At 42.3% G+C, this 25,688-nt stretch overlaps 1 protein-coding gene and 1 long non-coding RNA gene across 10 annotated transcripts in view; one reads left to right on the top strand and one right to left on the bottom strand.

Annotated features, from left to right (window-relative positions):
- Positions 1-25,688, top strand: part of LOC118538311 (uncharacterized) — a 34,620-nt gene that overhangs the window by 7,052 nt on the left and 1,880 nt on the right. For 3 of the 8 annotated variants that reach the window (XR_013449958.1, XR_013449959.1, XR_004918565.2), the window contains exons 2-4: positions 1,754-1,884; positions 3,925-4,055; positions 17,203-18,090. This is a non-coding gene — a long non-coding RNA (uncharacterized LOC118538311). Of the gene's footprint in view, positions 1-1,753; positions 1,885-3,924; positions 4,342-17,202; positions 18,091-25,688 lie in introns of those variants that run through there. The other 5 variants (XR_013449960.1, XR_013449961.1, XR_013449962.1 and 2 more) reach the window with 5 other exon arrangements.
- The window catches only part of SLC30A10 (solute carrier family 30 member 10), a 40,435-nt gene continuing 33,114 nt past the window's right edge, over positions 18,368-25,688 (bottom strand). For both annotated transcript variants that reach the window (XM_036096193.2, XM_036096191.2), the window contains exon 4: positions 18,368-23,349. In XM_036096193.2, the coding sequence (XP_035952086.1) occupies positions 22,850-23,349 (500 nt within the window). In that variant the 3' untranslated portion in view covers positions 18,368-22,849. The remainder of the gene's footprint in view (positions 23,350-25,688) is intronic.

A 25,688-nucleotide genomic window follows, 5' to 3' on the forward strand; every position in this document is an offset into this window, starting at 1 on the left:
GCCCCGTTTTGATTTTTAAATATATATAATTTGTGGATATATGTTAGGTTAACAGTTAATCCAGGTTGTATACTCATGAGTAGGTTTTGGTGCCCGAATGCCTGGGTCTATTTCCTGCTCTGCCACTTAACACTTGTTGTTTTTGACAAATTACTTACCTCCCTAGTTTTTAGTATTCTCAACTAAAAGTAGAAGTAAAGGGGATAAGCAATAAGCATATCAATTTCATGTGATCATTTGGAGGATTCAATATCATTACTATTCTTGTAAAGTGCTTGGGACAGTAACACTCTAGAAATATTAGCTATTATTGTTATATAAAAAGAGAGCATACTCAGGCCCCACCTAAGACCAAATAAATCAGAATCTTTAAGGATGAGGCCCAGACATAAAACCTCCCCAAATGACTCCAATGTGCAGCCAAGGATTGAGGTGATAGGGCCATGAGAAGATTGTGTTATAAGGTAAGCCTTCAAATGGAAGCTTATATATTAATATGCAAACAATCTTATCTCTAAATGCTATAGTGACCGAGGATTTTTATTTTCTTTGTATGTGTCTGTGCGAGGAGATGTGCTTTTCTGTCATTTCCAAGGTTTCTATAATGAACACATTCATAAAATGTGATTTTACAAATAAATTGCACACATATGTCACATGCCAAATGTGAACAAATGTCCTTGCGCTCAAGAATGGTGCAACATTGAGATCAGGTGCATGAAGGGGTCATTGTAAAACAAGACAGATGTCACAGATGCCAGAAGTGAGATTAAAATCGGGCACTACAAGAGTCCAGGGAGAAACAGCACCTCAAGCCCGAGGCATCGGGGTCAGCTTCCTACAGCTTCCAGCAGAAAGGGAAGTCAAGTCATTCCAATCAACAGACCACACGAGCAGATAAATGCACAGAGGCAAGGAAGAGAATGTGCTGATAACAGAAGGGCAGACCATCCAGCATGACTGATACAGGAGGTGAAAAGAGAGCAGAGATGACAACCAAGGCTGGAAAGGAAAATTAAGATAGTTCACTTGAATTTTAAATTAGAATTTAACGCTTTTCCTGTACAATGGGAACAATGTGAAGGGTTCTGAGGCTGGGAATGGCATGATCGGATTCGTTCCTTATAAAGATAGCTCTGGAAACTTTGTGTGGGACTTTAATTTTGTCACCTGTCCACCGTCTTCTAATCTTGCCATCATCCCAGTAAATTCCACTGTGCAAGTGGATGACCCACCTGACAGGCCACCCTCCAAACGAATTTTTTATTCCAATGACCACAGCGGCCACCCACTCTTGGGACACACTTTTCACCCAGAACTCTTCCATTTCTGCAATCCTACGCTTCAGTCTCCCACTCTTAGACATTCACCTCTCATTCCCTGTGCACACAGGTCCTCCTCTTTGACCTCATTGAGCCTTCCCTTGGGGTCATCCCCAGCTCTTTTGTCCTTTGGAGCAACTGTGTAAATTTTCACTCCCTTCCTCTGGCCTCCCCTCATAGCTATACTTTCTCAAAAGCACCCCACTTCTGAGTGAAGTAGAGACAACCCACCATAAGGGGACACTCTCAACTCACTTTCCCTCTGCTACCAATTCACCTGTCTCTTTACTCCTCTCTGACCTCAAGATGTTTTTCCTCTTAAGCAAATGGATATTCTTATTCCCATTTTACAGAGATAGGAAAACAGAGATAAAGCCACCTTCTCAAGGTCCCCACAACTAATCTGTTGAGTTGCTGTTATTGGCCGCCAGGTCTGTTGGATACCAATCCTCAGCCAGGAATACAGAAAATGAGGAGCAGTCAAATAGAGCACCCTACTTTGCCAGTTCTGCTAAGATTTTGGAAACAACACGTGTTATTTTGGTGCCTATTTGGTGCCTAGGTGAGTTGGAAGTGGTGACGTTATTAAGAGAGTTAAGGAGGTCAGGAAGAAGAGATGATTTGGCATAAGGGATAATGAGTTTGTTCTTAATGTGTTTTTAACAAGTTTGAGGTACTGGTAGGATCTCCAGGTGGAAACTGTCCAGCAGGCAGTTAAGAATAGAGCTCTAGAGCCTACGAAAATAGCTAAACATGCCAAGAAAAGATTTGGAGTCATTCATGGAGTGAAAACCACCAAAGAATCAAGTGAAAGCACAGATTAAAAAAAGGAAGGGGGATGCCTGGCTGGCTCAGTCAGAAGAGCATGAGACTCTTGATCTTGGGGTCATGAGTTTGAGCCCCATGTTGGGTGCAGAGATTACTAAAAAAAAAAAAAAAACACCTTTTAAAAAAATTAATTAAATTAAAAAATAAAAGAAGGAAGGAAGGCAGAAAAGAGGGAAGGAGTGGAAAAGAAATGCCAGTGAGGGAGACAGAGGACAAGTAACCAGAGAGATTGGAGCCACAAAGCACAGCATCATGGAAACTAAAGTCTAACTCATCAATGACCCACAGGCAGGTTATTGAATATCTCTGTAGCTTTTTTTCCTATCTATAAAAAGGTGAATAGTAACATCTGACCCTGTAATATAGGTCATGCTTTGCCTTGTTGCATACATGATATCTTATGCCAATATTTTATACTTTATCCTACTCGTACTTTACAAACTACAATATTCTATTCAGATTTGCTATTATCAACAAATTGTTAGCCCCACAAAGTTGTCGTAAAAGAATTCTGTAATGACTCAGTTTCTTGCCTCCATAGTTCTCTAAACGGGAATATTTTCATTATGTTAATGTCTTTTTTTTTTAAGAGAAAGGAAAAAATCCATCCTTGATTCATTAATACCAATTGAGAATGTGCAATCATTTGACTTGAGCTGAGCTAGTGACCACATTTACATTGGCTTTGGAGGGTTCATTTCACACACACTTTAAAAATGATAATACTAGCCAACTTAAGGTGCTTGTCCTGCCCTCTACTCAACACTTGGCTGAAGCCACCCCCTCCAGGGAGCCTCCACTCATTATTATAGCCTCAAACTATCCCCTCTGCCTCTAAAATGACAACAATACTTGTGCCACTCATTTGACAAGACATTCCCACCCTAGAATCTGCAGACTCAATAGGCTTAGATTAACTGCCAATTAGACTAGCCAAAAACGAGATAAAAGATTTTCAACAGATGAAGGAAGAAACCAAATTCCCATTGTGTGGTCTGGGGGTGAGGGGGATCTAAGGCTAAGTTTGACTAAGGGACTTCCCCAGTGTCTTCCCGGGACAAAGTTTCACAGGTGGGATTCCAACCCCGCATAGAGGGAGGACCTCCTGAGTTCTTTCCACCGCTTCCTTTTCCTCCTGATGCCCCAGTCAGATAATAAGTACCTGATCACAGACAGCTTTTAGATTCTCTACATGGCACCTTCTACAGAATAGGGATTCAATAAACATGTTTGCTGAGGGAACAGTTGAGAATGTGGAATCCATAGAAAAAGTCCTTAGTTACACAGTGAATTGAAAGGAGGAAAAGGGACCATCTGGTCTACTAATGTTATTTCTCCATGTTTACTCCTTTTTTTTTTTTTTTTTTTGCTTCCCCCAAATTATATAAGTTTGTTTGAACTATGCATTTTCTTCAGGGAAGTTTTAATATGAAACTGAAGCCTGATTACAGGGTTAAGCAGTGAAATTAGGAGTTGTGACTAACACAATTTTCTAAAGCTTTCACAACTAGTGAAATGTTAGATGTTGGAACTTCTTACTATAATGGTTTGCTATACTTATTCAATTAATCTTATCTACCCATATAAGCAGACCCAGCAAAAACTTGTTTTCACTCAGGGCCTGACTCAGTCAGTTCCTTTGAAAGACCTTTCCTAAGTTCACCACATAATGGTCTGTGTGCTATGAGTCTTTACTTCAGTCTGACGATCTGTGACTTAGCTGTGTTCTCAGACTCAGTTCATAGGTTGGTTGGTTTGTTTGTTTTTATCACAGATCCTTTGAAGCCCTCACGAAAGCTCTGGATTCTCCCTGCAGAAAGTTTATACATGCACATACGTACAAGGCTTGACGTATCATTTCAAGGACCTTCTGACAACACATGTGGAGACCCCTTAAGAAGCCCAGTAAGAGTGCCTGCTCTAGTTTTTCCTAATCATTTGGAGCATCACACGCCCACACGCACATGTTGAACTAAAGGTCCGTCAGGGCGCCTGCATGGCTCAGTCAGTTAAGCATCTGCCTTCGGCTCAGGTCATGATCCGGAGATCGAGCCCTGCATCATTGGGCTCCCTGCTCAGCGGGGAGTCTGCTTCTCCCTCTCCCTCTGCTCTTCCGTCCTGTGCATGCTCTCATGCGCTCTCTCTCAAATAAATAAATGAAATCTTTAAAAAATTTAAAAAAAAAACTAAAGGTCCATCAAAAGCTTCTTTTATATCTCTTCTAACAGCTAGGTGAGCACGCAAGGAAGGCACTTAAAATTCTGGCTTTAATGGAAAAACATAACAAAATAGTGTCAATAGTTTTAAGTACTCCTTGTTTTCTCCCCATTTTCACTAGCTTTCCCGCAAATGAATGAGATCTCATTTTGTGATTGCAAAACAAAACAAAGTACTGTTTTTCAGGAGCCCTCAAGGCTTAAATTGGACCAGGCAGAGCCCCCCAGTCTCCCACCCCTATTCTTTTTTGGAGTTAAGCCTTAGGGAGACCATAAAAAGCACATGGAGCTTGGAAGGGGAAATTGACCTGGTGTCTAGTTAGAAGACAAGGGATAACAGAATACCTTGTACTTTATGGCATTTCATAATTTTCAAAATACTTTCACATATATTATCTGACATGATAACACCCACCTTCACCCCATAAGGCTGGCAGGGCAAGTATCCTTACCCTCACTTTATTGATAAGAAACTCAGATCCAGGTGGTTTTGTGAATTACCCAGGGTCTTAAAAGAGCGGGGACTTGAATGTAGAGTTTTGGACCCAGACTCTGCTTTTCCCTACAGTACAGAAGAAGAAAAGGAGAATGAAGTATTATTAAAAAAAAAAAAAAAAAAGCACATATATTTATGAGGGGAGGTTGGGGTGGTCTTAAAAACCCCTTTCAACCAAAATGCATGAAATTTCATTTTCAGTTATGATATCAGGGCACCGGACTATTTTCTAAGTACTTAGCAAATCAATCTTTTTCCTAAAATGCAATTGCCCTTTTATTAGTCACAGAAGTTTAATCATTTGTGAAGAATAAAATGACCCTATCTTTACCAAATGCCATTGTAATCACTTGGGTAAATAGTCTGGAGCCATTTGGATTATTCCTTATGGGATAATAGGTTCAAAGTTGTAAAATCTGGAAATATTTTACCACAGGAATGCTGCTATAGGCATTTCCCATTTTGAACCAAAGCTGACCCTGCCCACAGTTACAGCTTGCCGCTCAGGAACATCCCCTAATGAAACAGACAGCGAACAAACCACTTCGATCAAAGCTGCCCACGTATGGACTCACAGAACTGAAAGGGACCTTGAGAGGTTGCCTTCATTTCCCCCTCCCTTCTCTTCTGATGGAGACACAGCCCCTTTGCTATCAGCTTCACTCCAGTCAAGGGCTGCACTCTCCTCCTAGCGCGGGTGACCCTGCACTCTGTGCTCTTCCCAGTGGGGAGTTTGGCATCAGTGAAATTCACGAGGCTGATGGCTGACCCTGTGTCCTGTGTGGTCACTGGGGGAGCAGGAAAGAGGGACTTTCCTTAAGGCACTTGGGATCATAAAGGAGAGGCCAGCACAATAGAAGACGTGTATTTTTTACAGACACCTGCCATGCATTGATAGCTGTTGCTTTTTCTAATACTCTCAGTATTCACTGATCCTGATGTTTTGCAAATGAGAGAACTGAGATTCAGAGAGAGGAGAGGGAATTAATATGTGTGAAAACTCACCGTATGATGGACACATTTTCTCCATCATTTTAATAAAGGTTAGTGATGTGTCCAGGAATACATAATGGATCAATAACCAATAAGGCATTTGAGGTTTGTCTGACTTCAAAGCCCATGTGCTTTCCATCACATGACTCCCTCTTTTTTTTTTTAAAGATGTTATATTTATGTGAGAGAGAGAATGGGAGAGAGAGAGCATGAGAGGGGGGAGGGTCAGAGGGAGAAGCAGACTCCCTGCTGAGCAGGGAGCCTGATGAGGGACTCGATCCTGGGACCCCAGAATCATGACCTGAGATGAAGGCAGTTGCTTAACCAACTGAGCCACCCGGGCGCCCCACATGACTCCTTCTTAAACTTCAGTCATTCAAACACCACCTTCATGATTTTTGCCGACATCTTGCACCATGTTCTCTGTTATTTCCTGAGAGGCAGTATGGTTTAGTGATTAGAACATAGTCCTGAAGTCAATGTACCTAAGTTCCCATCCTGGTGCTTCTTCTTACTGGATTTTTGACTTTAGGCAACTGAGGAGACCTATACATGTTTCCTCCTATTTAAAGTGGGGGTGAATAATAGCACCTACCCTATAGGGTTGTTTTGAGGATTAAATGCATTAATATATGTTAACGTACTATAGTAAGTCCTTAAAGTTCACTAGTATTATTTCAGAATTTTCTTTAAATCAGGCTTTTGCTACTTACACAAATATATTAAAAAGAAAGATCTTGTAACACAACTGTGAAATTGCAAGTTTGATGTGATAGTTATATTTCAATAAACATTAAAATAAATACATAATATTCACATAAAAGATGTTTGCCCATGTATCACCTAAAATCATTTCCCATACCTAGGTCCTGCTTTAGGAATATGGCTCCACCCCACACCATTTGCTATCTATAGAAAACAAGAAAGAAAGAAGAAAAGGAAGGAGGGAAGGAAGGAAGGAAGGAAGGGAGGGAGGGAAAAAGGGAGGGAGGAAGGAAGGGAGGGAGGGAGGAGGGAAGGAGGGAGGGAGGGAGGGAGGGTAGGGAAAGGAGAACATAGAACTATATGGTAAAAGATGTGTTATATAGATTAAATATGTGCATTTCTGTAAGAACCTACCCATCCACATCCCAGGGTATTTTAAAAACCCAGGCAAAATATGTCTAGAACTTCTAGCTCCTGTTAAGAACTTAAAAGATTAAAGGGGTGCCTGGGTGGCTCAGTTAAGTGTCTGCCTTCGGCACAGGTCATGATCCCAAGGTCCTGGGATCTGGGATCAAGTCCTGCATCAGGCTCCCTGCTCAGTGGGAAGCCTGCTTCTTTCTCTGCCTGCTGCCCCCCCACCTCCCACCCTGCTTGTTCTCTCTCTCGCTCTCTCTCAAATAAATAAAATCTTTTAAAAAAATAAAAGATTTAAAATGCTTTAAGGTTCCTAATATAATGCAAAAGTTCTACTACTCCCCAAAGTCTGATTTGCTGTGAAATTTTACATAAGAGCTTTTTTTTTTTTAAAGGTTTTATTTATTTATTTGACAGAGAGAGACACAGCGAGAGGGGGAACACAAGCAGGGGGAGTGGGAGAGGGAGAAGCAGGCTTCCTGCCGAGCAGGGAGCCCGATGCAGGGCTCGATCCCAGGACCCTGGGATCATGACCTGAGCTGAAGGCAGATGCTTAACCATCTGAGCCACCCAGGCGCCCCTACATAAGAGCTTTTACTATGTGAATTTATTAACATATATTCCATGAACAGGCCAATGTTGATCAATGAGGAAATAGGGAAATTAGCAAACTATGAATCCGTTAGGAATGCTTTTCCCTTTAAGTAACAGAAAACTTACCAACAATACCTTGAAAAGAATACAGGTTTACTCTTGTCATATAAAAAGCCCAGAGATTGGCAGCTACTGACCTGGTTTGGTAGCCCAGTGATAGCAGGACCTGAATTTCTGTATGATTATATTTTTGCCCGTGGTATGGCATGGGGGGAGGAAACTTGACTTTTTCTTGATCCTGACAAGGCTGTCACAGTTTACTGCATCCAATCTGTATTCAAGTGAAAAAGAAGAGAGGAAGGGAAATAACAGTTTCTCTCTCTCTCTCTTTTTTTTTTTAAGATTTCATTTATTTATTTGACAGAGAGAGAGAGAGTGGTAGGCAGAGGGAGAGAAGCAGGCTCCCCACTGAGCAGGGAGCCCGATGCGGGGCTCGATCCCAGGACCCTGAGATCACGACCTGAGCTGAAGGCAGACGCTTAAGGACTGAGCCACTCAAGCGCCCCAACAGTTTCTCTTTTTTGTCAAGAAAAACAAAAGCCTTCTCAGAACTCTCCCCTGCCCCATCCTGAACTTCCTATACTGGTCCTCAGCCTAAGCTGCCTTACGGGCATCCCTAGTGGCAAGTGAGGCTGGGTGAGTACGCCCTGGCATTTCCAGCCGCCGCAGGGAGGCAGGCAAGAGAGAAGGGAATTGGGAATGCGCATCAGGGAAGCTCAAAAACAGATTCTGGTAAATGATTACAATGAATGTCTCTGCTCAGCCCAAACTACTTTTTCATTTAAGTAAAGGCTGCCATTTTCAAAATGTTTGTCAATGAAGTTGAAATGCCAATCCTGCACTGGGTTTATTCTTTTGTACCCATGCCTATCTTTTGCATTGTTTCGATTTATTGTTATTATTTTGATGTGATGAACCATTCATAAAACAGTGTACTCTCCCCAAACATTGGGGCTGGGTTTCTAAAAGTTCTCAAAAGAATTTTCCACTGAAAAAACTTAAAACCTGGGGTGCCTGGGTGGCTCAGTTGGTTAGGCGTCTGCCTTTGGCTTGGGTGGTGATCTCAGGGCCCTGGGATAGAGCCCCGTGTCAGGCTCCCTGTGCAGTGGGGAGCTGCTTCTCCCTCTGCCCCTCCTCTAGCTGGCTCTCTCTCTCTCTCTCTGTCAAATAAATAAATAAGAAAAAGAGAAAAAAAATTAAAACCTATTCAAAAAAGTTGAAATGAGGGGCACCTGGGTAATGTGGTCAGTTAAGTGTCTGTCTTACGGTTTTGGCTCAGGTCCTGATCTCAGGGTCATGAGATTGAGCCCTGGGTCGGTCTCTGCACTCATCGAGGAGTCCGCTTAAGACTCTCTCCCTCTCCCTTTGCCCCTCCCCTCTGTGTGCTCGCTCTCTCTCAAATGAATACATAAATCTTTAAAAAAAAGTTGAAATGAGGGCAAAGAAGGAAATCTCTAATAAATATTTATATACACCAAAATAGACCTATGAAGAAAATACCAAATATAAACAATACTAATATTTATTTACACATTGGAAATAAGTAATAAAGATGCTATATTACGATTTCATGATATCATCACTTGCTCGCTAGAAAATGTTCGTGATCTCTCTAATTTTGAAAACAAGATGGTTCATTCATTTTGAACTTTTTTCATAAATAGATAATCTTCATGCTGCAGAGCTCTCCCTCCCCTCCCCCCCAAGCCAAACGCTGAGTGCCTTTCCCATGTAAAGACCTGGAGTCCTTAACCTGTGGCTCCCAGGCTTCCATACTCAGCCTTACCCCAGGCTTTCTGGAGGCTCAGGGGTTCAAAGTGTCATTGGGATTTGAAATGCAAATATAGGAAGCTCTGGGTAACCTCTGGAATCTGTGCTCAGGTGAATAAGTTGTTTCCCAGTCTCTCAACAGCCAGCTTTCTATGGCCTCAGCCCTTCACCTGGTCATTTATTCCACAGCCCTGGCCCCTCTCAGACACACCAGGTGCGTGCAATTTCAAGGCCACGGTTAATTTTCCTCGTTTGCTTTTCTTTCCTAAGGCATCCTTGCAAACAGCTCTAATTCTTCTCTGTCAACTGTTTCTTTTCTCTCTTTTGAATATCTAGTTTCCACTTTTCCCAAATTACCTCCACAGGAGTTGACATAAACTTTGCATATTCTAGCATCCAGATTCTCCCAGACATTGAGAAGGCATGCAGAAGTAAAACTTTTTATGTTAGAATTAAATGAAGTGAGAACTTCAATGAGACGTATATCTAACATAGAGATGTTCATAAAGAAGAACACCACAGAGAAAGAAAAAGAAAGGAAGGAAGGAAGGAAGGAAGGAAGGAAGGAAGAAAGAAAGAAAGGAGAAAAAGAAAGAAAGAAAGAAAGAAAGAAAGAAAGAAAGAAAGAAAGAAAGAAAGAAAGAAAGAAAGAAAGAAAGAAAGAAAAAGAAAGAAAGAAAAAGAAGAGAGAGAGAGAGAGAAAGAAGAAAGAAAGAACCATGACTATACTGCAAGATGTGACTTGCTTCCCAGGGCCTCAATGAGATCAGCATGAGGTGTAGCTATTTTCCTAAGGAATAGCACACCAAAAACATTAAAAAGTCCAGAGGTTTTGCTTTCCCAGTGCCCAGCAGTTCCTAAGGCAAGCCCTCTTTTGTGACAAGGCAGCTCTGAATTCTAATGAAGAACTATTAGATAAGAGGTTAATAAATAGGCACCCCCACATCGCAGTATCAATAACCAGGTCTCCATAGTAGTCATTTGCTCTGATCTACTGAGCTTTACCCTCTGTCTTACAGCACGCGTTTTTGTTTCCAAAAACCACTATACCTTTTCTCCAGCTGCCTCTTCTCCTTCCATGTTGTGATATCTCAAGCCCAACATGCTGAAGAGAATTCAGTCACCAATGCTGTAAAGAAAGGAATTATTAGTGGAGACACACGTGGTCAGGTCATGTTGTATAGACTTGGCCTTTGAGGAGACAGGCTTGGCTCTGCTGGCTGGGAAACGTCTTCAGAGGAAGTACTGTCCTCCGCCATATTTAAGCCAGCCAGTTGTAATTACATGCATATTGTGTGTCCACCCCCGCACCAAACGCTGCAGTGGATTCTGAAGTAGGAAATAGCTCACAGGTAGTGAAAAGGGCCAGGACTGGGGTCAAAGAGACCTTGGTTCGAAACCTGCCCCCACCACAACTGAACTGAGTGAATCATTTAAACTCTCTGAGCTTTATTTTCCTCGCCACTAAAAGAGTGAACTGACTTTGCAGGAGTTTTGTGAGCATCACACGAGATTATATATACAAGTCAAGTACCTGGCACTTAGAAGTGTTGAGTCAGTGTTGTTATTATTAAGATGCAATTTATGTTCTCAAGGAACATACTATTTATTTGAAGAGATGAGACACGTCATCGAATCGTGGGTGGTGTGGTAGTAACAGTAAGTACTACTGGGATTCAGAACTGAGCAAAATATGTGTGAAACAAATACTGTTTTATATAACTTTTCTCTGATATTCTATAAGTACCATATACTCATTATAAAATATTATGGGGGGTGCAAAAAGCAGAAACATTTTGATGATATTAATCCTAAATTCACACACACATGTGATACCCATAAAGTAGTTGAGTAATGCCAATGGAACTCAGGTTAAAGTCTGTACATTTTTCTAAATGAAGTAAAATTTCTTAATAGGAGTGTAGTTGTTTAAGCTGATACAGTCCTGATAGAATACTATATAGGTATCAATAAAAATAGAGTAGATCTTTATGTCCTGACTTGGAAAGACAGTCTGAATGTATCACTAATTTAAAAAAACAAGTTGAAGAACAAAACATATAGTGTGAAGACTTATTTTATTAAGCATGCTTTCCTTAGAGGTTTGAAATTATCTCAAATCCTTTACACGTGTCTGTCCTTTTTTGCTTTATTACCAGTTAGTAATTTTTTTAAATGTTCTAAAGCCAAAAGAATAAGTTCAGTCTTCACAATGGAGAACTCTTGGTCCTCAGTTATTGGAGAAGGGGGAAGAAGCTGGCTGTGGTCAAAGTTAACACCAGATAGTGCCCCTCATCAGTGTCCTTTTGAAAAACACATACTGTGGTCCGATAAGATAGCAACCGTACAAAATGGCTAAAATATATTTTAGAATCCTATGGTATGTATCTTGGTTCATCTCCGAAATCAGACTGATCTTTGAAACCAACGGTTTTTAATCAAAGCTGGCTTTCTAGGAGGAATGTAATGTATGCACCACAGTTTTAAACCAATAGTGTGAGTGTGTATGTGTGTGTTTGTATGATTAAGCCCATTCATCATAAATCTAAATTCATTAGGATTGATGTACCCATGCAGAGCAGCTAAATAATATGTAGATGTGATCTCCATTGTAAATAGAAAAATCTAATTCCATAAACTCTGTATTACCCCTCAAAAAAAAGAACAAAAAAAGGGAGGTGAGGAAGGAGGAGGAATAAGAGACACCAAGAACCCCAAAGGAGCAAAGGACACTATCTTATCAAATGAGCAGCAGGTCTCAAGACATCTGTTTGAGCTGTGACGACCTGCAGTGGATGTGGGTGTGGCAGCCCAAGCCCCAGGCGCTGTCCAGGGGAGATAGGAGATCTGCTCCCCCAAACCCTGTTGACTCTTGGAAACCGCAGATATCTTGCCCGTGCATTCTTTGCAATGGAGTCTTGAGCATGAATTGTAATCTGTACAATGGAGCCTCATGTGAATGCTGGTGTCAAAGAGAAAATACCTGCTTGATAAGCTGCAAGGTGAGAGGTGAACTACATTTCACCGCTTACACTCATTCATTCATTCATTCACTCATTTATTCATTCATCCAACAAACATCTATTGACGGTTGACAGACAGATACGGGGTATTTAGATAATAATCTGGCCACTCCCAAATTGCGTGACCACACACACGTTAGCCAGACTCTTTAATCCTACTTATTGGACACTGTCACAGCGGTGACAGAGGTGGTGATGGGGGTGGCATGAGCGTATTTCCTACGAATGCCTACAAATAACCTTAGGCATCTGCAGGTCTTCTAATCATGATATCTAAAGGGTTTTTTTTTTTTTTTTAGTAGTCGCATGAGGCAAGGAAATAAAACGAGGCAAAATGAGAGAGTGCATTTGATTCATGTCCTAAAATGAGCCAGTCATGGAGGCAGACGGATACAGAGGGACTCACCAAAAACAGCTAACATTTTAAGACCACTGACTCTTTGCCAGGAACTTGCATGATCTCATTTCATTTTCACAATACCCAAGCAGTAGGTACCCTACCTCCCGTAAAAGGTGTGAGGGATACTGATGTTCCAAGAGATGAAGGAAACTGCTCAGGATCAAACAGCTCCTAAGTAGCCTTTTAATCAGGATTTAAATGCTCACAGCCTGCTTAGCATAAATATACTAAGTATTGAAATATAAGAAAGAGACAAAGGCCCCTTGACATCTGGAAACTGACAGAGCTCAGCCCTGGTATTGCTGGGACTGCCTTGAGACTCACAGCTCAGCCAGGGTGTTCTGTGGAACACAGTCTCTCCGAAAACTAGCAGCAGACACACCACACTTACTGTGGTGAGCACTGAGTAATGTACAGAACGGCCAAATTACTACGTCGTACACCGAAACGAATATAACATTGTATGTCGACCGCACTTCCATAATGAGAAAATGAAAGAAAGAGGAAAAAAAAAACAGACAAGAGGCCACTATGTGCTCTTGTCTAAGCACAGACCAAAACAAAAGCACAAAACAAAAGCACAAAAATCCCAGACAACCCCCTTGTCCTGCATACTATGAGAAGACTGCTGCTTTTTTACCAATTAAAGCGTGAGCCTTGCTTTCTTCCTTCCCCTTTGTAGATAGGATTTGTTAAGGTACCCAGTCATACAGAGAACAGATTGGTGGTTGCCAGAGGCAGAGGTCTGGGGATAAACAAAATAGGTGAAAGGGGTCAAAAGGTACAAATGTCCAGTTATAAAATAAATGAGTCCCGGGGATCTAAGGTGCAGCATGGTGAGTGTAAGTTAATAATTACGTATTTGGAAGTTGCTAAGAGAGTAGATCTTAAAAGTTCTCATCACAAGAAAATAAATTTGTGACTATGTATGGTGACCAATGATAACTAAATTTGTGGTGATCATTTTGCAATATATACACATATTGAATCCTGACGTCCTACGCCTGAAGCTAATATAACATTGTATGTATAGCAATTATACTTCAATTTTTTAAAAAAAGACCCAGTCACGGAATTGTCCCCATTGGGATAATACTGGCAGCATCCCATCCAGGACTAAGCCCCATTTCCTTGAATCTTCCCCCAAATCACCTAACACAAGCCCAGAGGCTATCCCAAGTCCCCATGAACAGCCCCTTGCTGCACGGTTCCTGGGGCGTGCAGTCTCCCCCCGTCTGCATGGAGCATGAAGCCCCACTTGCTCAACCACAGGTGTGTTCCTGGTGGTCTCTGGTGGGAGGTCAGGGACAGAAATGGACGTTCAGCCAGATTCACTGGAAGCCCTCCCTGCCTCTGACCACAACCCGGGACCCAGTGATCCTGAGCAATAACGTGCTGTTGAAGGTGTCGCCTCGGCTGAGAGTTAAGGTCCTTTAGGATCGAGCCCTGCTGTTATAATGAAGCCCTTCAGCATTGGGTCTATTTTATTTTCCCGGGAATAAGATGTCTGGGATTTTCAGTCACGTGATCGGGTCTGTATTGTTCTATGGCGATGTTGTACAATGTGGCCTCTGCCCTTGAGGCATTTTAGATCTAACTGGGTACTGGCTCTCAGGTTGGTCTACGCCATACATTTTTGGCATTTCCATCGCAAGTAGTTTAAATAAGACTAAATCTACTTGACGGGATGCCTGGGTGGCTCAGTCGGTTAGGCGTCCAACTCCTGCGTTTGGCTAAGGTCATGATCTCAGGGTCCTGGGATCGAGCCCCACATTGTGCTCCCTGCTCAACGGGGAGCCTGTTCCTCCCTCTCCCTGCTGCTCCCCCTGCTTGTGCTCGCTCGCTCGCTCTCTCTCTCTGACAAGTAAATAAATAAAAGCTTAAGAAGGGGGAATAAATCTACTTGAAATCTTACCTATTAGAGTGGGCATTTTAAAGATCTAACATTCTCACCCTGTGCTGAGCCCGACACGGGCAGTCTCCTGTCACCCTCACAACAATGTCAAGAGGCAGGAATTCTAATTTTCTCCCGTTTGACAGATGGCAAAACTGAAGCCTGGAGAACTTTTTTTACTCACAATGTTCTTCCTGAGGCCAAGCAGGTCATCAGTGGTAGAGCCGGGAATTAATGGCAGGCCAACTCAGAAGGCAGAATGCTCAAACTTTAAACTATACTTCACAGCATATGTTAATTTGTATAATAGAATCTCTCCGTAAAGCACTTTTCTGCCACGTAGGTTTAGGGGTGTAGTGGGCCAAATCGTGTCTCCCCGCTTAGGAAGGACCGTGCAGCGGACGTTTAAACAACAGAAAGCTAGACCTATGAAGCAAGTGTCAAGGCTCGCTCCTCCCAAAAGCGTCCTATTCGTTTTTTTCTGAATACCTTTGAACATCAGATTATAGCCACACACTGACCGCAGTCAGCATGATTTTCTTCAGGTTCCAGCTTTCTGAGGCAGACAGGAGACCTGGTGATCAACGTGCCCACCGCGAGCCTCTATCAACGGGGCCACTCTGAGAATTTGCTCCCCTCTGCTCCCTGCTCCCTCCCCTGACAAAATGTAGGCAAAATACCAGCAGCCCTTGGTTGTAAATCCCATGCCAATTTCCTCTTGCATCTCCAAGCCTAAAAGAACCAGTGTGGCATGCCAAACGTTTTTGCTCCATATTGGAGCTCATTGTTACGGCGCAGCCACATTTGTGATCACGTGGTAAAAATGTGAGGTGACAGAGTCCGCCCTCCTTTTGCTTCACAAAAAGATGAGAAAGATCATGGCTCTGCTCCTGGGCACAGGATATGTCCCTTTCCTGGGGCGTGCAGTCTCCCCCCATCTGCATGGAGCACGAAGCCCCACTTGCTCAACCACAGGTGTGTTCCTGGTGGTCTCTGGTGGGAGGTCAGGGACAGGTGGCACTCCTGAATCAGGACACCAGGCTTGTGAGGGCTGTAGTGTGTCATCCACAGGAAATCACCCCGTGGGGCCACGAGACCCACTAACATAGAAAAGGAAGAAACTGGCACAAGAAGAGAAACCGGAAAGGAAGTAACCTAGAGAATGTAATCCAAAACTGGAAAAAGTGAAAATGACTTTCGAGCATAAAAGGAACGGGTATGATATTCACTCCCCAACTCAGGCAACACTCTATTTACTAGTCCACACATCAGCTGTCCTCACACCCTCTGCTCTTCTAACTTCCTTGGGGATCTGCATGCTTCTTGTCTGTTGGAGAAGATAAGGCTGGGGGCCAGGTGAGAGAAGGAGCTTCAGGGACAGGCTGGCTTTGTCCTTCCTCCCAGAGCAGAGAGAAGTAGGAGGGTTGACCAGAAGTTTGGAGGTGGCCAGGAGGCTGGTCAGGAGGCTTCTGCCACAGCATGGATGTGAGCTGATCAAGCTGAACCCAAGAGACGGGGACAAGACTAGAGAAGCAGGGACTGACATCGAGTCCTTGAAGAAAACATTAATGGAGCACAATGACTGGATGGACACAGGACGAGAGTAAAGGCAGCATTACACACAGCAGCGAGGTTCGGGCAGAAATGCACCAAGGAAAGCTGACCGTAGAAGTGAGAGAAACTCCCTGGGAATTTAGAGGAGTGTGTGCAGACTCCCCGAGGACATGCACAGTGAGCACTCAGCAACAGCTAGTGGAGCTCAGGATCCCGGGCAGCCCAGGAGATGAGATGGCAGGTGCTCCAAACGCTGAACAACAAAGCAACACGGAGTGTGGTGGGGAAGGCATCTGGATAAAATCATTTCTGGTGAATAGTCTAGTATCGGCATTTCCCCAATCTGCACCCACCTCCCCACAAAAGCTTTGGGGCCAAGGGCTTAAAGAATTAAGTCTAAAAATCTTTTTAAAAAAGCGGGGTGGGGGGGCGCCTGGGTGGCTCAGTCATTAAGCATCTACCTTCGGCTCAGGTCATGGTCCCAGAGTCCTGGGATCGAGCCCAGCATCAGGCTCCCTGCTCCGCAGGAAGCCTGCTTCTCCCTCTCCCACTCCCCCTGCTTGTGTTCCCTCTCTTGCTATGTCTCTCTCTGTCAAATGAATAAATAAAATCTTTAAAAAAAAAAAAAAAAAAAGAATGAAGTCTAAGCTTTCAGGTTGGATTGTCCTTTCCCCCCACCTTTCTCCACCCACTGAACTACTCCAAGGTCAATTTCAAATGCCACATCTTCCGTGAAGGCTTTCCTCCTCACCTTCACGCGTGTGGATTGTAGCACTATTTAATGCCAATTCACTTTAAACGGTATTTAATTGACAAAATGGAATTACAGAGATGGGAGGAGGCAGGATAAGAACAGGAAAAATGTGAATGCCAAGTTGAACATGTAAGATAACAAAATCACTTGACATTTAACTCTGCTCTCCTGTCTTCTAGGACTCCTCCAATGACCCCACAAGGAAGGAAGCACAAGCCTTCATCATCGGAAAAAAAAAAAAAAAAAAAAAACTCTGAAGCTCAATGAAGTTAAAGGATTTGTCCAAATCCTGTAGTTGGTAACACCGAAAAGTTGAACCTAGTCATTCATTCATGTGTTTATTCATTCAGTAAGTAAGTATTTATTGGTGCCAGGTCCTGTGACACTGTTCCAAGCACGGGATGGGGGCTGAAGAACACAGCTGTGGATCACACGTAGCCTTATTCTAGTGGGAGACACAGGAAATAAATGAGTAAATGTATAATCTAATGTTACAAAGTGACAGTGCTATGAAGAAGTATCAAGCAGGGGGGAGACACAGAGGAGACAGGGTTCCCCACACTAGATGGAGTAGTCAGACATCCTGTACTCTGCGCCCCGAGCTCAGTCCTCTGTTCCATCCTGCAGACTCATTGCAGAGGGAAGTTGATGGTCGTGAAGTGTGTAGCCCTGTTCTTTTACAGATGCTGCCCAGGGCTTGGGATGTGTACATCTGAGCACCAAAGCCCATTCAGCGCAAGATCCTCCACCCCCCCGCATGCCCAGGCTGTGAGTAGGTCTCCTTAAACTCCCACAAAGCTGGACTGCCTTATTTAGTTTCCAATGTAGACTATAAACTCCTGGAGGCAAGAACCACTCACACGGTTTCCAGTAAGTGCATGTCGGTTATCGATGGGTTGATCAGATTAAAAACAATTGGAAGAACCGGAGACTGTTCCCCTTAAAATCTATAGGACTTCTCCAAAACAAGCCTAGCCTCTCTGCCATTGCCTACATCCCAGGAGCTCCCGTCCTGCACAAACCCGGTTGGGCAGCCCAGCGCCGCACAAGCCCCACGAGAAAACCAGGTCAGTCCAGGCTACAGTAAGTAGTCAGCTGCCTCAATTTGGGGCGTTTTTGCCAAGATGGGCCCTGTGACATTGCAGATGGTGGAGAGTGGCAGGGGGTACAGAGAAAACTGCAGCAAAGCAGAGATGGAGACTTAGTCCCACATTAGTGTAAAACCGATCTGAAGCGTTACTGAGGAATAGACCGACTAGTGTAAGCGGCAAAGACAAAATGAGTTCCACCACTTCGAGTTATCCGTCTGATTTCCACAAACATCTCAGTCATGCATTGTGTGTGTGTGGTTTTTTAAATTTATTTTACTGCACCATTGAACATCTTTCACTGTTACAGGTACGCATGTGTATATATCACTGGGGGATTTCCCATGCAATTAGTAATGAGTTATTTAAACTTTGTATCTTAAAGTTTTAATAGTTCCCACAAATGTGACAATTACACTTTGGCAAAATCGCCTGTGAGGACAGAAGGAAGACTTGAAGCAACAGAACTCCGTAATACTGTAACATTAACTTCAGACCTCCTGGAAAGGGTCGCTCTCCCTCCAAAAATCACCGTCCTTCCTGGATGATTCCCACTAGAATTCACAGCAGGTTCATCATCGCTGGCCTGGCTTTGTACCATGAGGAGACAGTTGATCCATCCAGCCATATTCAAGAAAGTTCCATGTAAACAAAAAGGTGCAGAATAAAACACCTGAAAAGAGAAGCTCCCGAAGGTGACACATCCGTATTAGCTAATCTCCAAATTCATAAGAACATTTGGATTACATACAGTGAGGATTAGGGTCTGATGCAATTTCCATTTGAGCAGCTACTTTCCTGATTCAATACCTTCATTCCTATCTGCGGCGACTCAGGTGCAAATACACTCAGAAGTACAAATAGGTAACAACTTAGCAGGCGAACGGGAAAGCTAGAGAACAGGCATGCTCATTATTCAGTCTAAATTCAAAACCCAAATCAGGTTGCGTTTCCTCATTTTATTTTCTAACACAGTCCTTTTTTGCAGTCTTTAATTGCAAGAGTGTAAAGATATATTTAAAAGCAGGAAATGTACCTTGCCCTCCAGGAAAATAATGTGATATGAGTTGGCAAAGGATTAAGCTAACCACAGACAATACAGAATTTTTTTTAGCATCTGAACTCGTCCTTAGCACCAAGATAAGCTGCTTGTCTGGAACCAATAGAAGAAACATCATCAAGTTTAAAACTGGTGATGAATTAAACACCTTAGCCCCAAGAATCCAATCATACTGGTATTTTCTGGTCTCATTTTGTGGGGAGTTCATCAAACTGAGGACATTCATGAGTTGAAGGGGTCATGACAGAACAGTGAGAACAAATGCTTTTTTTCTTCATTTCATTCACTGTTGTATTGACTGATCTGCATAATCAGATTTGTAAGGCCTTTCTTTCCCCCAAATTATATCTTTTCTTTAAATGTCTAAAGATCCTATGTAGAGTTGACTGTCATTTTGATGAATAGTTTGATCTCTCCTTGAAAAATATTTTTTTTAAAGAGTGAATTCTGCAGAACTGATTCTATTAAAATGATTACAGAGCTCTGGAGGGACTTTTATCAACAGTAATTCTCAACTACCCTTAGGTTAACTCAGTGGCTCAGGACTAGAGACCAATTTGCCTGCAGAGGATTGTGGCGATGTCTGGGGACATTTTTTGTTGTCATGATTCATGGGTGTGCATCTAAGTGGGCGGAGGCCAGGGATGCCGCACAACATCTTACCGTGCACAGGACAGCCCCCCACAGCAAGGAATTGAAAATGTCACTAATGCTGAGAAAGCGTAACAAAAATTCTTACTACTTACAGGGCAGCTGCCTTATTAAAATCCCAAATCCACCTCAGTGATTTCTCTGATCTTGAAAGCACTCTTTCCTACTGAATTTTGGCATTCCCGATTTACCCCCCACTAGAGTTTGGCCCGCTGGTGGCAAAAAGGAAAAGAAACTAACCAATATAGAAAATATTTTTAATTCTTCCTCAAACAATGTCTCCCTATTTTATTCATGCTTTATCAATAATTAGAGGGATCATACTTTTTTTTTTTTCTGTCCACAATGGAGCCTGGTAGTCCTAATGGATATTCATAATGGCCAAATGTCATGAAAACAATTCATCTCTATTTTCAAAAACCAATGTTGACATTTGGAAGATGAAAGCAGACACAGGACATCCCAGAGCTGGTGCTGAAATAATGGGGAAAGTACTCTTTCTATGGAGATAGAAGGACAGAGGACAGAAGCAAGCGCCGTCCCGTGTGTCCTCCAGGTTAGTGTGCAGGATGGCTGGTCCGGACCTGACACACAGAGGATGCTTGAAACTTTTAAAAAATTATTTTCATTTCCTTAAAAAAAGAGGAAGATTTCTGGAACTGACCTAAGCACACAGGAACGCTAAAGTAAACGACAGCATTTTTCTAACCTCAGAGGAAAACAGTATTGCTAAAAACCACTGTTCATCAGACTTACTACCACCAGGCAAGGTTGGCTCAAAGAGGAAAAGAAAAGTCCCGCCTTTCCTTGGCAGAATTAAAATGCAGAACAACTAAAGGGAGAGTAAAACCCAAGTAAAAATCCCAGACTGCAGGCATCACAGGGCCGGAGATGACTAAGGAAACCACCTAGCCCCATACAAAAATATTGCACTTAATTAGCTTGTTTGAACACATTAAACGCATTCAAACTGTCTTAAAAGGGATTATTTCACATGAACTCTTATGTGAGTAAGTGTCCATCAAGCTACTTTTCTGAGGTAAATTTAGATATAACAGAATTAAGTGACTTTTCCTTAGAGAACATTATCTGGGTGTAAACTAGTGCTCATTTCCTTAGCCAACTGCACAGAAACTATAAAATTGTAATTTTTTAATAAAAGCAGAATGATGTGAAATCAAATTAGACCTTCAAATCTGGAAGTGAGGGACAGATTTCTTCTTTGGTTCCAGTCAAGACATCTCAACCAACATTTGTCTAGAATTTCATCCCCTCATCACAGTGGTGAGCTTCAAAGAGAACCCCCCGGTTTTTTGTGAGTACATGCTGTACTTTTAGTATTAAAAATAAAAGTGTTGTCTTATTTTTACCCCTCTTTCGGCGACACAGACTAGTCCAATAAACTCCTAGGGATAAAAATGCATTTACCTAATTCATGGCCAACTTAAACTCAGATCATAAATTTTGAAGGAATGAATGAAAAAAATTCCTATCCTACTGATCACAACCGCTTACTTATTTCAGCCTTAGAATGAACACTAGGACATTTTTTTTTTTTTAGCTGGTATTAGTGCTGAAAAATGCGGGCGCTTTTTCCATTACCAACCCAGCATTTCTGTTGACTCCCATGCAGATTCTAAACAGAACTCTGTGCCTGGAGCCTAAGAGATGACCACTGCCAGTCAATTTTACAACCCATCAGGGAAAACTCTAGTTCTCTCTGAGGGCATCTCCACTTTCTCAGACCTATTTTGAGACTGTTCTGATTAAAATACTGCTGCCTAAACAATGTGTTCAATATAGGACAGAGGCTCTTTCAATACTAATGTAAGTCGATTATGGATCCAAATCAGAGTCTAATAAATTTATTTGAAATTGGTAATATGGGTCAGAGCCAGAAAAGGAAATAAAGAAAATTGTAAGTTCCTCAAAACACATTAAAAGGCAGCAATTAAATTAATTCTCATTTTTCCCTACACATACACTTTACCATCAAGTTACTAGTTGGCAACTACAATAAATATTTTTAAATATGTCTAGTGAAAGAAAAGTCAATCTAGCTTATTTTTTTGGCAGGAATGAATACTCAGTGTCATATATTCTTCTATCTCAGGAATACTCATGTTCTCCTGGTAAAGGTTACACATATCAGCGTGATCATATAAAAAAAGACCCAAAGGAAATTTGGACAAATAAATCATTAAGCAATAAATGAGAACAGTCCCCAACTGGACCGATTCTGCAAGACAACATCTAAGTATTGTGTCATACCTTAGGAAGTGGAAATATCCCCATACTTCCAAGTGAAAAAAAAAAGTATTTTATGCATTAAACATCTGAAGCACCCTACAGCTGTAGTTCATTTCACAGCGGAAAGTAAACATTAGTTTTCTCTCTACCTCACAAAATGAAGAGATGGTCAGAAAGCCTTTTCTTCCTGTCTTCCCCTAATGAACTCCACGTCCTCTCATGTTCTGAGACTATTTTCTACTCTAATAGGCGTTCATTTTACATTTATTCGAAAATGAGTCAAAGAAAAAAATTTCCGCAGTGATAGGACTATCCAACGTTCCTTTTTTGTGATCTTCTAGTGGAATGAAAAAAAAAAAAGAGCTATCATGATTCTTAAGCTTTTTCGATGTACTTGGCTATGAGCTCACCTGAGAGTCAGTTACAAGTTCCAATCACTTTAAAACGGGAACTGTTTTGAATCCCGTGTCCACAGCCATGGAGTCCCAGCCTTCAGCGTCCCTGACACTTATGCGAGTGCAGTTTGCTTCTCAAAATAAATGTGCAAACGGAAATGGTGAGTTTGTGGAAAAGCAGCATGAGATACCCAGGACAATGTAAAGGGCTTCTCGGTCACACAGAAATTAACAGACACATGCAATTAACATCCCAGACAACCAGCCCCTTGTTGAACACGGAGCGAGCACACCGCCAGTTTGATCAGTGTCTACAGCCCACAGAGGTCCTTCCACAAGCCAGAGTGCCTCGTCTACTCAGTCTGTTCAGGTGGGGACCAGATTAAAAATGTGTGCTGTTGACATAATGTTGGTCCTCCTGAGTTTTGCTAAGAGCTTGTCCGTGGTCACTCGGGCAGCTGTCCAAAGATACTTCAATAGCCACTTGTGTTGTTTCTTGCCCAGCGAAGCTATCACTTGGGTAGGTGTCTAGGCGGGGACAGCCGTTGTGCTCGGCGCAGCCATTGACGTGGGCCAGAGGCAGGGCCCCCGGTGGGCAGCACAGCTGCTTCTCACAGCCCTTGGAGATGCAGGGCGAGCTGCAGAGCAACAGCGAGTCCTTCGGCTCCACGGGGTCCTTCAAGTCCACCTGCTCAAACTGGATGGTCACATTGTGGATTCCCACACTGTGGAAGATTTCTCGAATTTTCCTACTGGCGTCCTGATAGCCCCTGTCCTTCTGATACTTGATGTGCAGGGTGGCAATGATCTTTCCGCTTATAAGTTCCCAGATGTGCACTTCATGTACACTGCTAATCCCGGGCACGGCCGAGAGTTTACTCACTACAAGAGGGAAGAGCAGACAATTAGCGAAGGCTCCTGGAAACAAGGTCCCACTACGGGAGGGACATGGTCCCTGAAGGCATTCTCACCAAAACGGTGTATTTACAGCGGGAAGAAAAAGAGCTGTATCTATATGGGCACATTTTCCCATAATCTTCTTTCTCCTCTTTGCGTCCCTATACCATCCACCATGAGCCCATAAAAGGCAATTCAAGAAAATAAGTTTAACAACACCCAAAAGAATTCCCAAGGTTCAAGGGAATGGACACCCAAACGGGCTGTGCTGGGAGTATAAAGTAGGATGCCTTTTTGAAAGGGGAGAATTTGGCAATATGGACCGAAAACTTTTACCAACATCCCTAGTACTAGGAATTTAACCTACAGGGAAATACCCTAACATTCATGTACAAAAATGGTTTGGGCAATGTTCTTTGTATTAATGAGAAAAATGGAAACAAGGAAATAGTTAAATCAATTATATAAAAGAATATGATAACAGCCATTAACAAGTAAGTTGCATATTTAAGGATATGAGGAAAAATATATAAGATATCTTTAAGTGAAAACGCAAATAGTTACAGTGTACACATGGCACGAGTTTTTTCTTTCTTTTTTTTTAAACAAACATCAGTGTATATACCCACACAAAAATTTTATGCAGGTTAAAGCCTGTTTTATTGAATGACTGATTCAAAAATATTAAAAGTGGTCATTTCTGGGTGGCAGGATCATGAGAGATTTCTGTTTTTTTATTTACATCTTCTATACTTTCTCAAATGAACATGTATTTAAAGAGCTGATGTTGAATAGTGATTCTGAGCAAAGACCCTGTAAGCCAGCCAGAGTCTGAATCCCAGTTCAGACATGGCCTTGGGTAATTTAGCTAGCCCCCAGTGCCTCAGTCTCCTTATCTGTAAATCGGGAATAATAACGAGAGTACCCCATAGGTTTACTTGCAGGATTGAAATGAGTGAATATAAGTAAAGCACTTAGAACATTACTAGCATATAATAAGTGCCATAGAAGTGTTGCTACTCTTATTACCATCTATTTTTAAATATTTTTAAATATATATATATATATATATATATATAACTTTGTTAAAAGGCAATATAAGCCATTATATATCACAAATCGTTTTGATATGTTTATCTTGTTTCTTCAACTGGAAAACAAGCTCCTGGAAGGTAGAGACCATGCTGCCTATCTGCTCCTGGGTATCTCCTTCCCCACCTCCCACGTCCTCTGCCTGCAGCATTGGGCAGATAGTAGATTGCAGGAAATGAAGGCTGATTGTTTTAACTCTGTACAGCAAAGCAGCCAGAGAGCTGACCACACCTAACTGACTCTGAGACTGTAAACGAAGCAATGCTGCCCAAGAGGAGGCTCCAAAAGGTGAAAAGAACATCCAGGGGAAAAGACTAGGAGAAGCACCAGCTGTTAGCAATGGCTCGACCAGCTGGTCCCAATGCGTGCTACTAAACAGAGGGCTGGCAGGGCTATGAGCTACCCTGACCACCGCAAATCACACCCTCACAGGGGAAAGCCTAGCCATGGACATACAATGTATTAAGACCCATTCAAACCCCATTTCAGGGATCTGTCATGAAGTAAGGTCTTCCGACTTTGAGCCTTATAGTGGACCGGGCTCTATCTCATGGTGACTGGCTCACTGGTGAAGCAATGATAGTGTAACAGCAAATATGCAAGAAAATTCTTCTTCTATAAAAGCATAATCTCCATTTAGAAACACTAGAAATAAAGTTGCACATTCAGTTTCTCACCAACGTCTGGATAGTTCCCACCTAGAAACTCTGCAAAGTCTCTCAACTATGTATGCTCAGAGGCACATAACTAAGGTGAGAGTTTGACCTTCTGTTTGAGCACAGCAAAGAGACAGGTTTCATTACTGAAGGAGGTCATGAATGACCTGAATTTAAAACATGGTCCTTTTTATGGTGTTATAAGAGACACGGTGACTTTCGTGCCCATAAAAAATCAATTAACTAGAAAGCAGGATCCAGAATACAAATGAATGATTCCTATTTTCCGAATAAGGAGAATAAAAAACAAGTTCTTGGCAGGGTAACCTTACTGGAATTAAAATAAAGCCTGACATGAACGTAAGAGCCGAGGCATAGGTCTTGCCCAACACTATACTCTCAAAAATTTGCAGGTGAGTCAGAGAGTCATGGGTTGCAAAGGACCTTTGGTTCTTGGAGCTGTGAGTCATCTTCCTAGGCTACCAAACATATGATAGATGTCTCTATTGCCAGGTGATTTAAAGTATTTCAGGATACATAAATCAAACACTATTCTGAAATAACGCCGGCCCTTTG

The sequence above is a fragment of the Halichoerus grypus genome, chromosome 7, assembly GCF_964656455.1.
Source record: "Halichoerus grypus chromosome 7, mHalGry1.hap1.1, whole genome shotgun sequence".
Classification (NCBI taxonomy): Eukaryota; Metazoa; Chordata; class Mammalia; order Carnivora; family Phocidae; genus Halichoerus; species Halichoerus grypus.